The sequence below is a fragment of the Achroia grisella genome, unplaced genomic scaffold, assembly GCF_030625045.1.
Source record: "Achroia grisella isolate CSIRO2021 unplaced genomic scaffold, CSIRO_AGI_Agris_v1 utg660, whole genome shotgun sequence".
NCBI lineage: Eukaryota > Metazoa > Arthropoda > Insecta > Lepidoptera > Pyralidae > Achroia > Achroia grisella.
Window position 1 is genome coordinate 8,390,404 of NW_026712984.1, and position 12,697 is coordinate 8,403,100.

Consider the following 12,697-nt stretch of genomic DNA (forward strand, 5'->3'; position numbering starts at 1 on the left):
ACTTGAATTTTACTACACATTAATATAACTATTGCAACACTATTACTGCGTTTTGTTTTAAACCGGATATTCATGGTTATTTGAACTTTTAATCCTTCCAAATTTAATTTTACTATTTGTCGACTCTTAACTTAGAAGTTTTGTTTTGTGTAGATTGTATTTTTTATTTATTATAGTTTTGCTTTTTAAAATATCAGCAGTTAAATATTTATTTTTGCAAAAAAAAAAATCTTTCATTAGACTTTAAGCTATGGTCACTATTGTGGTATGGTCATGTAATGCGTATATTGGGAAGATTTGAAATAATAGCTCGATGCAGATGTACTTGATTATCATATGAAAAGAAAACATCACAATAATATTCTTACTCTATGGTTTTAAATTTAAAATGTAAGCAATTAATTACGTTCTGTATACATTGAAGCTAACATGTAGGAATGAAGATCATATCTTAAGGAAGGTGTTACATATGAATGTGGATGGTTATAAGGGCAGAGGAAGGCCGATAAAGAAATGGATGGACTGTGTGAAAGATGATATCGTAAGAAAGGAAGTGAATAACGAGATGACTGCGAACAGGGATGAAAGGAAGAGAAAAGCATATTACGACGACCACAATAAATGGGATAAGGAAGAAGCAGATGATTATAGAATTAAAATTAAAATTAAAAATGTTTATAAATATTTAAATAGATTTTATTTTTGACTAATTACTTTATGCGACTGTATATACTAATAACTAGCAGTACACGCGACTTCGTCTGCGTGGAATTTAACTTTATTTTTCTAAAATAAAAGTAGCCTAAGTTACTCCTTATTACATCAGCTACTTGCCAGAAAAAGTCCCGTCAATATCGGTCCAGCCATATCGAGATTAGCCGGAACAGACAGACAGACAAAATTTGTAAAAAATGTTATTTTGGGGTATGTACGGTATTTAGGTACATTCATATGCATGTAGTAAAAACAGTTATTTCAATATTACAAACAGACACTCCAATTTTATTTATATCTATAGATAGCTAATCCCCAGTGGTCTAGCTGTTTAACAGTCTCTACTCGCTATAGTTGTGGGTTCGATTCCTTTTATTTTTAAATTTCGATTCTATTTATTTTATATAGCTAGTTCTCTGTGGTTTAGTAGCCGTCTACCACTCTTTACTTCCGATGATTACGGGTTCGATTCCTCTTGTGATTCTGTATTTGTCCTTTTGTGATTCTCTATTTCTGATTTGTACTGTATTTATATTCAAGTGTACATATGTAGTGAAAAACTGTTATTTCAATATTACAAACAGACGCTCCAATTTTATTTAAGTAACTTAGGCTACTTTTATTTTAGAAATATAAAGTTAAATTCCAGACGATTACAGCTAGTAAAATATAAATTTTAAAGTAAAGTGTAGATTTTACTCAATGAAAGTCTTTTACGACAAAATTACCAAACGGATGCCGTCAGAAGATGTTTAAAATCTAAAATGTTTTATTATCTAATTAATATTATTCATAAAGCTATTTTATATATAATTAGGTACAAAAGTAATTAATACTTAATATATTCTACAAAAACTACAATAGTTTTGTTTTCAGAACCGAGCAGCCAGAATCATTGGTAATCAACGTCTATGTGACAGACTCGACCCATTGGCTTTGCGGCGAGATATTGCATCTCTGTGCATTTCCTACCGCATATATCACGGGGAGTGTTCTGAGGAATTGTTCGGATTAATACCAGCTGCTGAGTCACCACCGTACCACCCGCCAGATACTAAAATACCATCCTGATCATCTGGATGAACGGCGGTCCTCCACAGTGCGGTTTTCTAGAAGCTTTTTGCCACGCACAACCACATTGTGGAATCACCTTCCAGCAATGGTATTTCCGAACCGATACGATATAGAAACCTTCAAGAAAAGAGCTTATTCCTTTTTAAAAGGCCGACAACGTACTTGCAATTCCCCTGGTGTTGCGGGTGCTAATGGACGGGAATCACTTACCATCAGGTGAGCCGTCAGCTCGTTTGTCCTGTGTTATAAAAAAAAAAGTTTTTAACAAAAGAAATTGTCTTTTTCACCAAACTGACACACTTTTATGTGCTCAGTTATAATATTGACCGTTTCGTGGCTAAATCGTCCGGCATCACTTAATATTTGTGCTAGTTTCGTTAAATCGAACAGTGGTCTCAATTCGACGCCATTTGCTTTTAGCACACTAGCGCCACCTTGTTCACGATTCAGAACTACAACGGCGTGCGTTACTTTCAAGCCGGCGTCGCGCAAACTGCTAATTGTTTCTAGCAAACTCCCGCCAGATGTCACTACGTCCTCAACCACGAGACAATTCTGGTTTTTCGTATAAACTCCTTCGATAGTTTTCTTTGTTGCGTATAACTTTGTTTCTTTCCTTTTCATAATCATTGGCGTGTTAGTGTTTATGGACATAACAGCTGCTAATGGTAGAGCAGCGTATGGTACTCCGCAGAGTATATCGTGGTTTATTTCCGTCGCTAAATTCTGTAAGTGTTCTGCTACCGCCATCTGTAGGTTTAAGGAAAAATTATTAAGGTATTAAAAACAATTGCTAATATTTTTTTCTTAAATTGTAATGGCATGGATATCGTTTCGATTCCTTCAATAACACACGCATAAATCACTAAGTACTTACATAGTATAAAACAAAGTCGCTGTCGCTGTCTGTCCCTATGTATGCTTAAATTTTTAAAACTACGCAACGGATTTCGATGCGGTTATTTTTAATAGATAGAGTGATTCAAGAGGAAGGTTTATATATATAATACATGTACACCCGTGCGAAGCCGGGGTGAGTAACTGGGTAGATAGTTACTAATAAACAAAAATTACTATTTTTTTCTTAAATTGTAGAGAGCTATATGATGAGAGATAGCATGGGTTCAATAGAAATAGAAATAATCTTTATTCAAATAAACTCATTACAATCACTTTTGAATAGTCATATTTTGATTCTACCACTCATTCGGAATGCAGACTCATCACATGAAGAATGAGCAAGAAACTTGTGTGTTGCTCTTTTAAATAGATGTTCCACACCACACTTACATTTTAAAAGTTATTTGTATTAAAAAAACACCAAGGAAAATAACATCGTATCCTATAAATTTCACGTGACTGATATCGCCGGCACAGCTAGTTAGGAACATAAAATAAATATTTACCATAATCTGTGGGTGGGATACAATAACTCTGAAGTCAAAGTACACTGGGGTCCACCTTCCGTTCATTGCCTCTATATCCCCCAACTGCACTGCGCCTGCATCATACAGCTTCACCGCTAGTTCTTCCAGAGTAGACATCCTAAAACAATTTATAAAATAACTCTTTTTGACGGCCGTTGGTTTAGTGGTTTAGCACACCGCTTTACTTCCGATGGTCGCGGGTTCGATTCCTCGCACAGTACAAACATTTGTATTCATAAGTATGATTGTTTGTATCGGTCTGTGTGCTTTGTATTTATATTTTTTTAGTGGTAATGGAATAGTGCACCCGTCTGTGCTAACGGTTTACGCTGGCGGGGCACCAGTGGAGGATGATAAGGTTAACATAAGGTCAGGTCAGTTAGCACATGGTGACAAATTTACAGGGAATTTATCACGATGGTTTCCAGGGTGAACCGCGTGGAGGTCAACCTGACATGGTACATTGCTAGTAATAAGATCATCAGTCCACATTACTAACAATCCACTTTCCCTCTTTTATATATGTTATGTATGTATTTACAAAACAATATCTAAATATATTAGTTGTCTAGTACCCATAACACAAGCTCTGCTTACCGTGGGACTAGATGGCGCTGTGTTAATTGTCCAGGGTTATTTATTTATTTATATCAGTTGTCTAGTACCCATAACACAAGCTCTGCTTACCGTGGGACTAGATGGCGCTGTGTTAATTGTCCAGGGTTATTTATTTATTTATATCAGTTGTCTAGTACCCATAACACAAGCTCTGCTTACCGTGGGACTAGATGGCGCTGTGTTAATTGTCCAGGGTTATTTATTTATTTATATCAGTTGTCTAGTACCCATAACACAAGCTTTGCTTACCGTGGGACTAGATGGCGCTGTGTTAATTGTCCAGGGTTATTTATTTTTATTATCTAGCACCCAGAGGAGGGGATAGTTAGTATTGGGATTTAGTGACTCCATTGCTCATGTCGAGACCTCCACGCGGTTCTCTAGAAACCTTGATAAATTCTTGGTGAATTTCTCACGATGTGCTAACTGACCTGACCTCATGTTTATCTTATCATCCTCCACTGGTGCCCCGCCAGCGTAAACCGCTAGCGCAGGAGGGTGCACCATTACATTATCTATACATGTATACATATATAAAAAAAATGTGAAGGTCCCGCAACCCTTATCACTTAAGGGTATGAAAAATAGATAGCCGATTCTAAGACCTACTTAATATGTATATAATCTGTATATCTATACATATAAATAAATTCGGAGTGTCTGTTTGTAAAATTGAAATAACCGTTGTTTACTATATGCATATGAATATAAATACGGTACATACACCAAAATAATATTTTTTACAATTTTTGTCTGTCTGTCTGTTTGTTCCGGCTAATCTCTAAAATGGCTGGACCGATTTTGACGGGACTTTTATTGACAGGTAGCTGATGTAATAAGGAGTAACTTAGGCTACTTTTATTTTAGAAAAATAAATTTAAATTCTGCCATTTCTTTACAAATAAAGTATATTCTATGTTCTATCTATCTATCTTAAATTCCACGCGGACATAGTCGCGAGTACAGCTATCATCCATTAAAAATACCTCTCACCTTTCACATGTAAGACGTATAAAAAAATCGCAAAAAATCCAATAACTCACCTATTTTCAAATTGGATAACAAATCACAATACAATCCCCTTACTGCATACACTTGTAACAAACTCAACAAACAAAATTGATTGCATAATTTTTTTTTAATCAAAATTATTGAGTCTCTGTTACGGAGGTGTGTTCACATCGAGAGACAAACACAAACAACTACAGATGGAATGTCCCAAGGCATCTTTGTAAACAACTTACTGATTTAATTAGTTATTTATTTATACTAATATACATAACTTAGAACAGTCTGTTTATCTGGACGTACGAATATGGAAAACTACTAAAAATCTTTTTATATATTTTTTTTATACTACTATGGTGATAAACAGGCATACGTCCCATCTGATGGTAAATGGTTACCGTAGCCTATGGACGCCTGAAACACCAGGGGTGTCACGTGCGCGTTGCCGACCCTTATAAACCTTAATATACCCTTCTTGAAAAACCCCATGCTGTAGTCCCGTGAGAAAACCTCGGCAGGAAGTTAATAATAATCTCAGGACAATTCACACAGCGCCATCTAGACCCAAGTTAAGCTAGCTAAAGCTTGTGTTACGGGTACTAGACAACTGATACAAATACATAGATATATTTTGTAAATACATATATAACATATATAGAAGAGGGAATGGGGACTGGTAGTAATATGGACTGATGATCTTATTGCTAGCAATGTACCATGTCAGGTTGACCTCCACGCGGTTCCCCCTGGAAACCATCATGATAAATTCTTGGTCAATTTGTCACGATGTGCTAACTGACTTGACCTCATGCTCATCTTATCATCCTCCGCTGGTGCTCCGCCAGCGTAAACCGTTAGCGCATGCGGGTGCACCATTCCATTATCAAACATAAAAAAATTGGCACTACTGTGGATGACACCGGGGGCCACTGCTAGTATTGTTTATGTATATTTGTGTAACACTATTGATATTGAATGAGAAATTGATACAAATATAAACTCATTGAATAATTTTATACTACACTAGCTGTTACCGATGACCCCGCGTGGAAATTTATTAAAAAAAAGTGGTCTAAGTAATTTTTTTTATAATATTTATTATTTCTAAAATAAACTTTAATTCTAAGTCACTTTTTTATTATTACAGTTCAATCAGTCGAAAATCTAAGAAGATTTATACACACTTTCATCCACTATTTTATCTCCTTGGGGGTAGAATTAATCAAAATCCTTTCTTAGCGGATGCCTACGTCATAACATCTACCTGCATGCCATATTTCAGCCCGATGGTTTGGGCTGTGCGTTGATAGATCACTATGTCAGTCAGTCACCTTTGAGTTATATATATTTAGATTTGAATTATTTATTCTAAAGTAAAAATATTCTAGTAAAGTAGTCCCTATAACATTAGCTATCTGCGACTGTCCCGTCAAAATAGGTCCAGCCGTTTTAGAGATTAGCAAGAACAAACAGACAGTCATACATTTTACTTATATATGTACAGTGTATACTTTCGTACAAATTGATATATACAAATCGAGGACAAAATGGGAGTCGTGTCGTATCAAGAATTAAAGAGCATGATGGAAGATCGCGTAAAGTGGCAAGAGCTCCACCGACAAGAGCGTAGCTCTTAAATTATGAATGAATGAATACTTTCGTATGCATTAAATATAATTTTCACGCGAGTGAAACCGCGGTCGCAGTTAGTATTGTAATATTAGTGTAGACTAGCTGACTGACTGACTGACTGAAATATTCTTATACTAGCTGTACACGAGACTTCGTTCGCGTGGAATATAACTTTATTTTTCTAAAATAAAAGTAGTAAAATAAAAAATAATAATAGTAAAGTAAAATTTAAATAAAAGTAAAATTCACTCCTTATTACATCAGCTACCTGCCAATAAAAGTTACGTCAAAATCGGTCTAGCCATTTCAGAGATTAACCGGTACAGACTGTCTGTCTAGTCATAAATTGTAAAAAATGTTATTTTTGTGTATGTACCGTATTTATATACACATGCATGTAGTAAAAAACTGTTATTTCAATATTACAAACAGACACTCCAATTTTATTTATATGTATAGATATTTATGGAAATTGTTCACATGCTGTTTTATTATATTTTTTTTATTTTATATTATAACCTTCCAATTTAATAGAACGGTCATGTAAGAATCCTCATAAACATATTGTAAACAAATATATTTTAATAATTATTGCATAAAAATTCCATTCCTACGTAATACCTTGAAATTTGAAAACAACACAAATTTCTTGTATTTTGTAATTTTAATTATATCATATCTAAATATACATATATAACTCAAAGGTGACTGACATAGTGATCTATCAACGCACAGTCCAAACCACTGGACGGATCGGGCTGAAATTTGGCATGCAGGTAGATGTTATGACATAGCCATCCGCTAAGAAAGGATTTTGATTAATTCTACCCCTAAGGGGATAAAATAGGAGATAAAGTTTGTATGAAACTTTGTCAATTTTAAACCGATCGGGTTGAGACTTTGCATGCATAAAACTACTATGACGTAGGTATTGTCTAAGAAATAATTTTAATAAATCTACCCCTAAGGGGATAAATTAATGCGATCGAGGCCGCGGGCAAAAGCTAGTTAATATTATAAACGCGAAAGTTTGTGATTATGGATGTTTGACTCTTTCATACAAAAACTACTGAACGGATTTTAATGAAACTTTACAGTAATATAGCTTGTACATCAGAATACATAAACTAATTTAAAATTATAGTTTGGGCTTTTATCAGTTGCTTCGACCTGTAACACTGCGACCTACATGGATCTATTGTGCTCGCCCTTTTTCAAAGTTCGCTACCTAGACCCGCCAGGGACAAGAATTGAAGGATATTCTTAGGAGCGATGATTTTTATCTCCTCAGGATAGAGTGTAAACTTTCCAAAGGAGATATTTCGTTTATACATGAGAGGGCTACAACCACATAGGATGTGTAGTATATAGTAAGGATAAAAGGAAACGAAGGCTTTCAGGATATGTTTATGTGGAGGGGGTCGAGAGAAATCTCATCTAATCTTACGTTAGAGAGAGGGAGCGTCTCGGCAGATATCACGCAATTTTTTTATATTAAAACAATAAAAAAACTATCTTACTTTGGTCCATTTAATCCCGATTGTACATGTTTATTACACTTATACATTTATAACTCTCAGCAATATTAATTACTAGTCTTAACTAGTCGTAAATAAAAGCACGAAGCAAATTTTTTTTTCTTTTTACATTAACAATCCAACATACGTAAGAAACCTACATTTTGAAAAATCTCACCTGAGATTTGGGGATGTAAAGGGGGTTGAATGAAATATCACGACATCTCACTATACAGAAAATTCAAATAAAACCCCTCACATAATTTGTGGACACCCCCTAAATAGTCTTTCAAAAAAATAAATTCAAATTCAAAAATCATTTATTCATGTAGGACATTTTAGCCGCTTATAAACGTAATTTTTTTTTACATTTTAATTTTTCCCTACCGTCCAGTTCAGTATATAGATCCAATTGAGACAAACTGGCAAGAAACTCTATTGAATCTTTTTTTTAAAAGCCATTTATTTACGATGTATATTTATATAGGTGTCTATGTCTAACATTAAATGAAAATCCCGTGCATGCGTGCACTATATATATATTAAATAAATAACTATTATGAATGAACCTATATGTTACAAATGTGTATGGAATAGTTCATTTACCTTAGTATTAGATACACGGAGAGCTCAAGGAATCACTAAAATAGTAACACAATAAACACGAGGTTAACGATTGCCTGCAAATACAAACAGACAGACAAATATGTGATTTTTTTAAACAAATTGAAATAGAAATAATCTTTATTCAAATAAACTCACTACAAGCACTTTTGAATAGTTATATTTTTGATCCTACCACTCATTAGGAACGCAGATACATCACAAGAAGAATGAGCAAGAAAATTGTTGGTTGCTCTTTTGAATAGATGTTTTTTTATATAAATAATTACAGTATAACAAGTAAGAGGCATGCGATAATCAACATAGAAACCTCTACGCACTCATTATTAGTGCAATCAGATAATATTGTCAGCGCTATGGATTTTAAGTTTTTCTATAAAAAACTTACAGGTTACAAACACTGATTAGACTATTTGCTTTTGCAATATCATATGTTGATGGTCACTCTATTCTCACAAATTGGAATTTAAAAATGAATCTGTATTATTGCTCAAAATCTTATAGATATATAGAATATACTTTATAGGGGGGAAAGTGGATTGATAATCTTATTGCTAGCAATGTACCATGTCAGATTGACCTCCACGCGGTTCCCCCTGGAAACCATCGTGACAAATTCCTGATTAACCTGTCACGATAGGCTAACTGACCTGACGTCACGCTCATTTTATCATCCTTCACTGGTGCCCTGCCAGGGTAAACTGTTAGCGCAGGCGGGTGCACCATTCCATTATCAAGCCTCAAAAAAAAAGATCTCTTCTAGAGACTTCGGTACTTCATTACTATGCTCTTGAATCTCGTGAATGAGTAATAAACTGTCTAGTCCGTATCGTAACCTTACAGTGTGGACACACTTAAAATAGCAAGAAATGTTCGTCGAGATGTCCCCATCTGACGATATTTTCTGACCGGCACCCTGCTGCATCCTGGCACACAGCCAAAGAGTCGTTGACTTGCATGCAACCCTCTCGAAGTCACCAGAAGGAATTTTAAACGAATTCCTATAGTTTTGAACGCTATCTTTGAACACAATATTGCTACAGATTCAAATAGAAATAGAAATAATCTTTATTCAAATAAACTTAATATGAGCAATTTTGAATAGTCAAGTCTTTTTTATTCTACCGCTTATTCGGAATGCAGATTCATCACAAGAAGAATAAGCAAGAAACTTGTGTTGCTCTTTTAAACAAATAAATGAAAGAGCGACTATTGTAGATTTTACATAAGGTCTTAAGCTTAGAGCTGACTCACGTGTGGGTAAGGGACGATCTATAAATGTCACATGTTAAGAGAGGGGGTGACAAACTGTGACATTCTGCGACAAAGGTTGGGAGTAGTCTAAATTTTGTGACATCACATTTAAAAATTAATAATATAATTAAACAAAAATTGCTACAGATGGAAAGAGCAACTGCTGTAGACTTTATACAAATACATTTGTCTAGAACTGTCTCACATGTATCTATGGATATGGGGACATACATAAATGTCACATGTTAAGGAGAGGAGGGATTCGATAAAGTGTGATATTGTGTGACATAGGACGGGAGTGGTTCTAAATTTTGTAACGTATGTCACGTTACAAAATTTAGAAGCAGTCCCGCCCTATGTCACACAATGTCACGTTAATAAATTAAACGCAACCAGGTTACAGATGGATGTCTGCAGATGGTGTAGATCTACAGGGTGGGCCAAAACCGCCGGAATCGCGGTAGACTGCTAGACCTCGTGATTTGGGCAATAGCGCTTGTAGGTACTGTGTGTTTTTTAGTGGGTAAGTCACCTCTCTGGCAGTAGGACAAAATTTTGAAGATTTTTCAACTTGTTAATGAAATAGTATTTGTAAAAGCTCTTTCAATTGTTAAGACCCTAGCTTTAGTTAGTTTAGAGCCTACGCACGTGTTAACTATCGTGTGACGCACCATTAATTAAAAATGGTAAAGTCAATAATCATGTAACCTGAAACGGAACGTCAGAGGCCAGAGCCAAAGTAATCTATGTGACATTGACAAGTGGATGACGGATAATTGAACGGAGGCAGCGGGAGTTTTGGAGCGAAAGTGTTGATATTATTATAAAAACAAATAAGAGAAAAGGTAATTGTGAATATTGTAGGCATTGAGGTGTTTCTCTCCCTGACTAACCGGCATTACGCCTAAGTCGTCAGGATACTAGTGATTTTAAAACACACAGAGAGGTGTCAGGAGTTCCGATTTCCGCGTTTATTAGAACGTACCCAGTCTATAATAACAACGCATACAGAACACGAGAACCGCGTGGAAGTCAACCTGATATGTTTTTTTTTTATAACACACGGGACAAACGAGCATGCGGCTCACCTGATGGTAAGTGATTACCGCCGCCCATGAGCACCCGCAACACCAGGAGAATTGCAAGTACGTTGTCGGCCTTAGCTCTTTTCTTGAAGGTTTCAATATCGTATTGGTTCGGAAATACCATTGCTGGAAGGTGATTCCACAATGTGGTTGTGCGAGGCAAAAAGCTTCTAGAAAACCGTACTGTGTAAGACCGCCATTCATCCAGATGATCAGGATGGTATTTCAGTTTCTGGCGGGTGGTACGGTGGTGAAACTCAGCTGGTATTAATCCGAACAATTCCTCAGAACACTCCCCGTGATATATGCGGTAGTAAATGTTACATTATTAGTTCACATTACGAATAATATTACGTACGGTACGCGAATGAAACCGCAGACTACAACTAGTGTTTCTAATGAGCAGTGCCGTGTCGTCGGAGAGTGGCTCAAGCGGAGGTTGTCTGCGTTTTGTACGTTTTGCCCCGTCTCGAAATAACTGTACTTACCTACCATATTACTGATATTGCGAATTGCCGTCTTAACTTTTTTTTAATAATACTAGCTGACACGGAAAATGTTGTTTTGCCATATAAATTAAAATCGCTATTAAAAAATAGGGTAAGCGTGAAAATTTAGGGTTATATATAATTTTAATGCCACATTATAAAAAAATAATCCAAATAATAAAAAAAATGTGAGGGTTCCGCAACCCTTATCACTTAAGGGTATGAGAAATAGATAGTAGCCGATTCTAAGACCTACTTAATATGTATATAATCTATATATCTATACATATAAATAAAATTGGAGTGTCTGTTTGTAATATTGAAATAACCGTTATTTACTACATATGAATATAAATACGGTACATACACCAAAATAACATTTCTTACAATTTTTATCTGTCTGTTTGTTTGTTCCGGCTAATCTCTAAAATGGCTAAACCGATTCTGACTGGACTTTTATTGGCAGGTAGCTGATGTATACGGAGTCACTTAGGCTACTTTTATTTTAGAAAAATAAAGTTAAATTCCACGCAGACGAAGTCGCGGGAACAGCTAGTATAGAAATAAGTGTAAGGTGGTATTTTTGTTTATGTCAAAGGATATTGCACAATAAAAGAGTGCATATATATATATGTTTGATACACAAGTAGTGTCTTACAATGTACATGTCATATAATGATAACCTCGTGGTTGATAACGCGCGGCGGGGGCCCGGTGATGCTGTGTGCTGACTCACTAGCAGAGTCTGAAGGACATCGTAGTACAAACGGCTAGTAACTCGCCCCGACTTCGATTTTTTTTTCTTTATCTATTTAATAATAATAATCTCAGGACAATTCACACAGCGCCATCTAGACCCAAGTTAAGCTAGCTAAAGCTTGTGTTATAACTGATACATATACATAGATTTGTTTTTTGTATATACATACATATTATACATAGAAAACACCCAGACTGATATAAACAATCGTACTCATCAAATATCTATGTATTTGTATCAGTTATCTAGTACCCATAACACAAGCTTCAGCTAGCTTAACTTGGGTCTAGATGACGCCGTGTGTTTAAAAAAATAATAATTCTATATTTATTTACCAAATTTGTTCATATTTACACTAGGCCGAGCCTGACTGATTCAAATCTGTTTACATAAAAAATGGTTATATGGGATGGGTATGAATTCATGGGTTCAGTTTAAAATTAAAAAAAAATATAGTTTCATAATTTAAAAAAAATGTTTAGTCTAGAAATCAACT

At 35.2% G+C, this 12,697-nt stretch overlaps 1 protein-coding gene across 1 annotated transcript; it reads right to left on the minus strand.

Annotated features, from left to right (window-relative positions):
* Positions 1 to 2,021: 2,021 nt before the first annotated feature.
* LOC131849881 (uridine 5'-monophosphate synthase-like) lies at positions 2,022 to 5,021 on the minus strand. Its single transcript, XM_059200021.1, has 3 exons — positions 4,877 to 5,021; positions 3,195 to 3,333; positions 2,022 to 2,538 (listed from the first exon to the last, which is right to left on the minus strand). Exons 2-3 carry the CDS (start codon positions 3,330 to 3,332, stop codon positions 2,050 to 2,052), a joined length of 627 nt encoding a protein of 208 aa, XP_059056004.1. The 5' UTR covers position 3,333; positions 4,877 to 5,021; the 3' UTR covers positions 2,022 to 2,049.
* Positions 5,022 to 12,697: the final 7,676 nt, after the last annotated feature.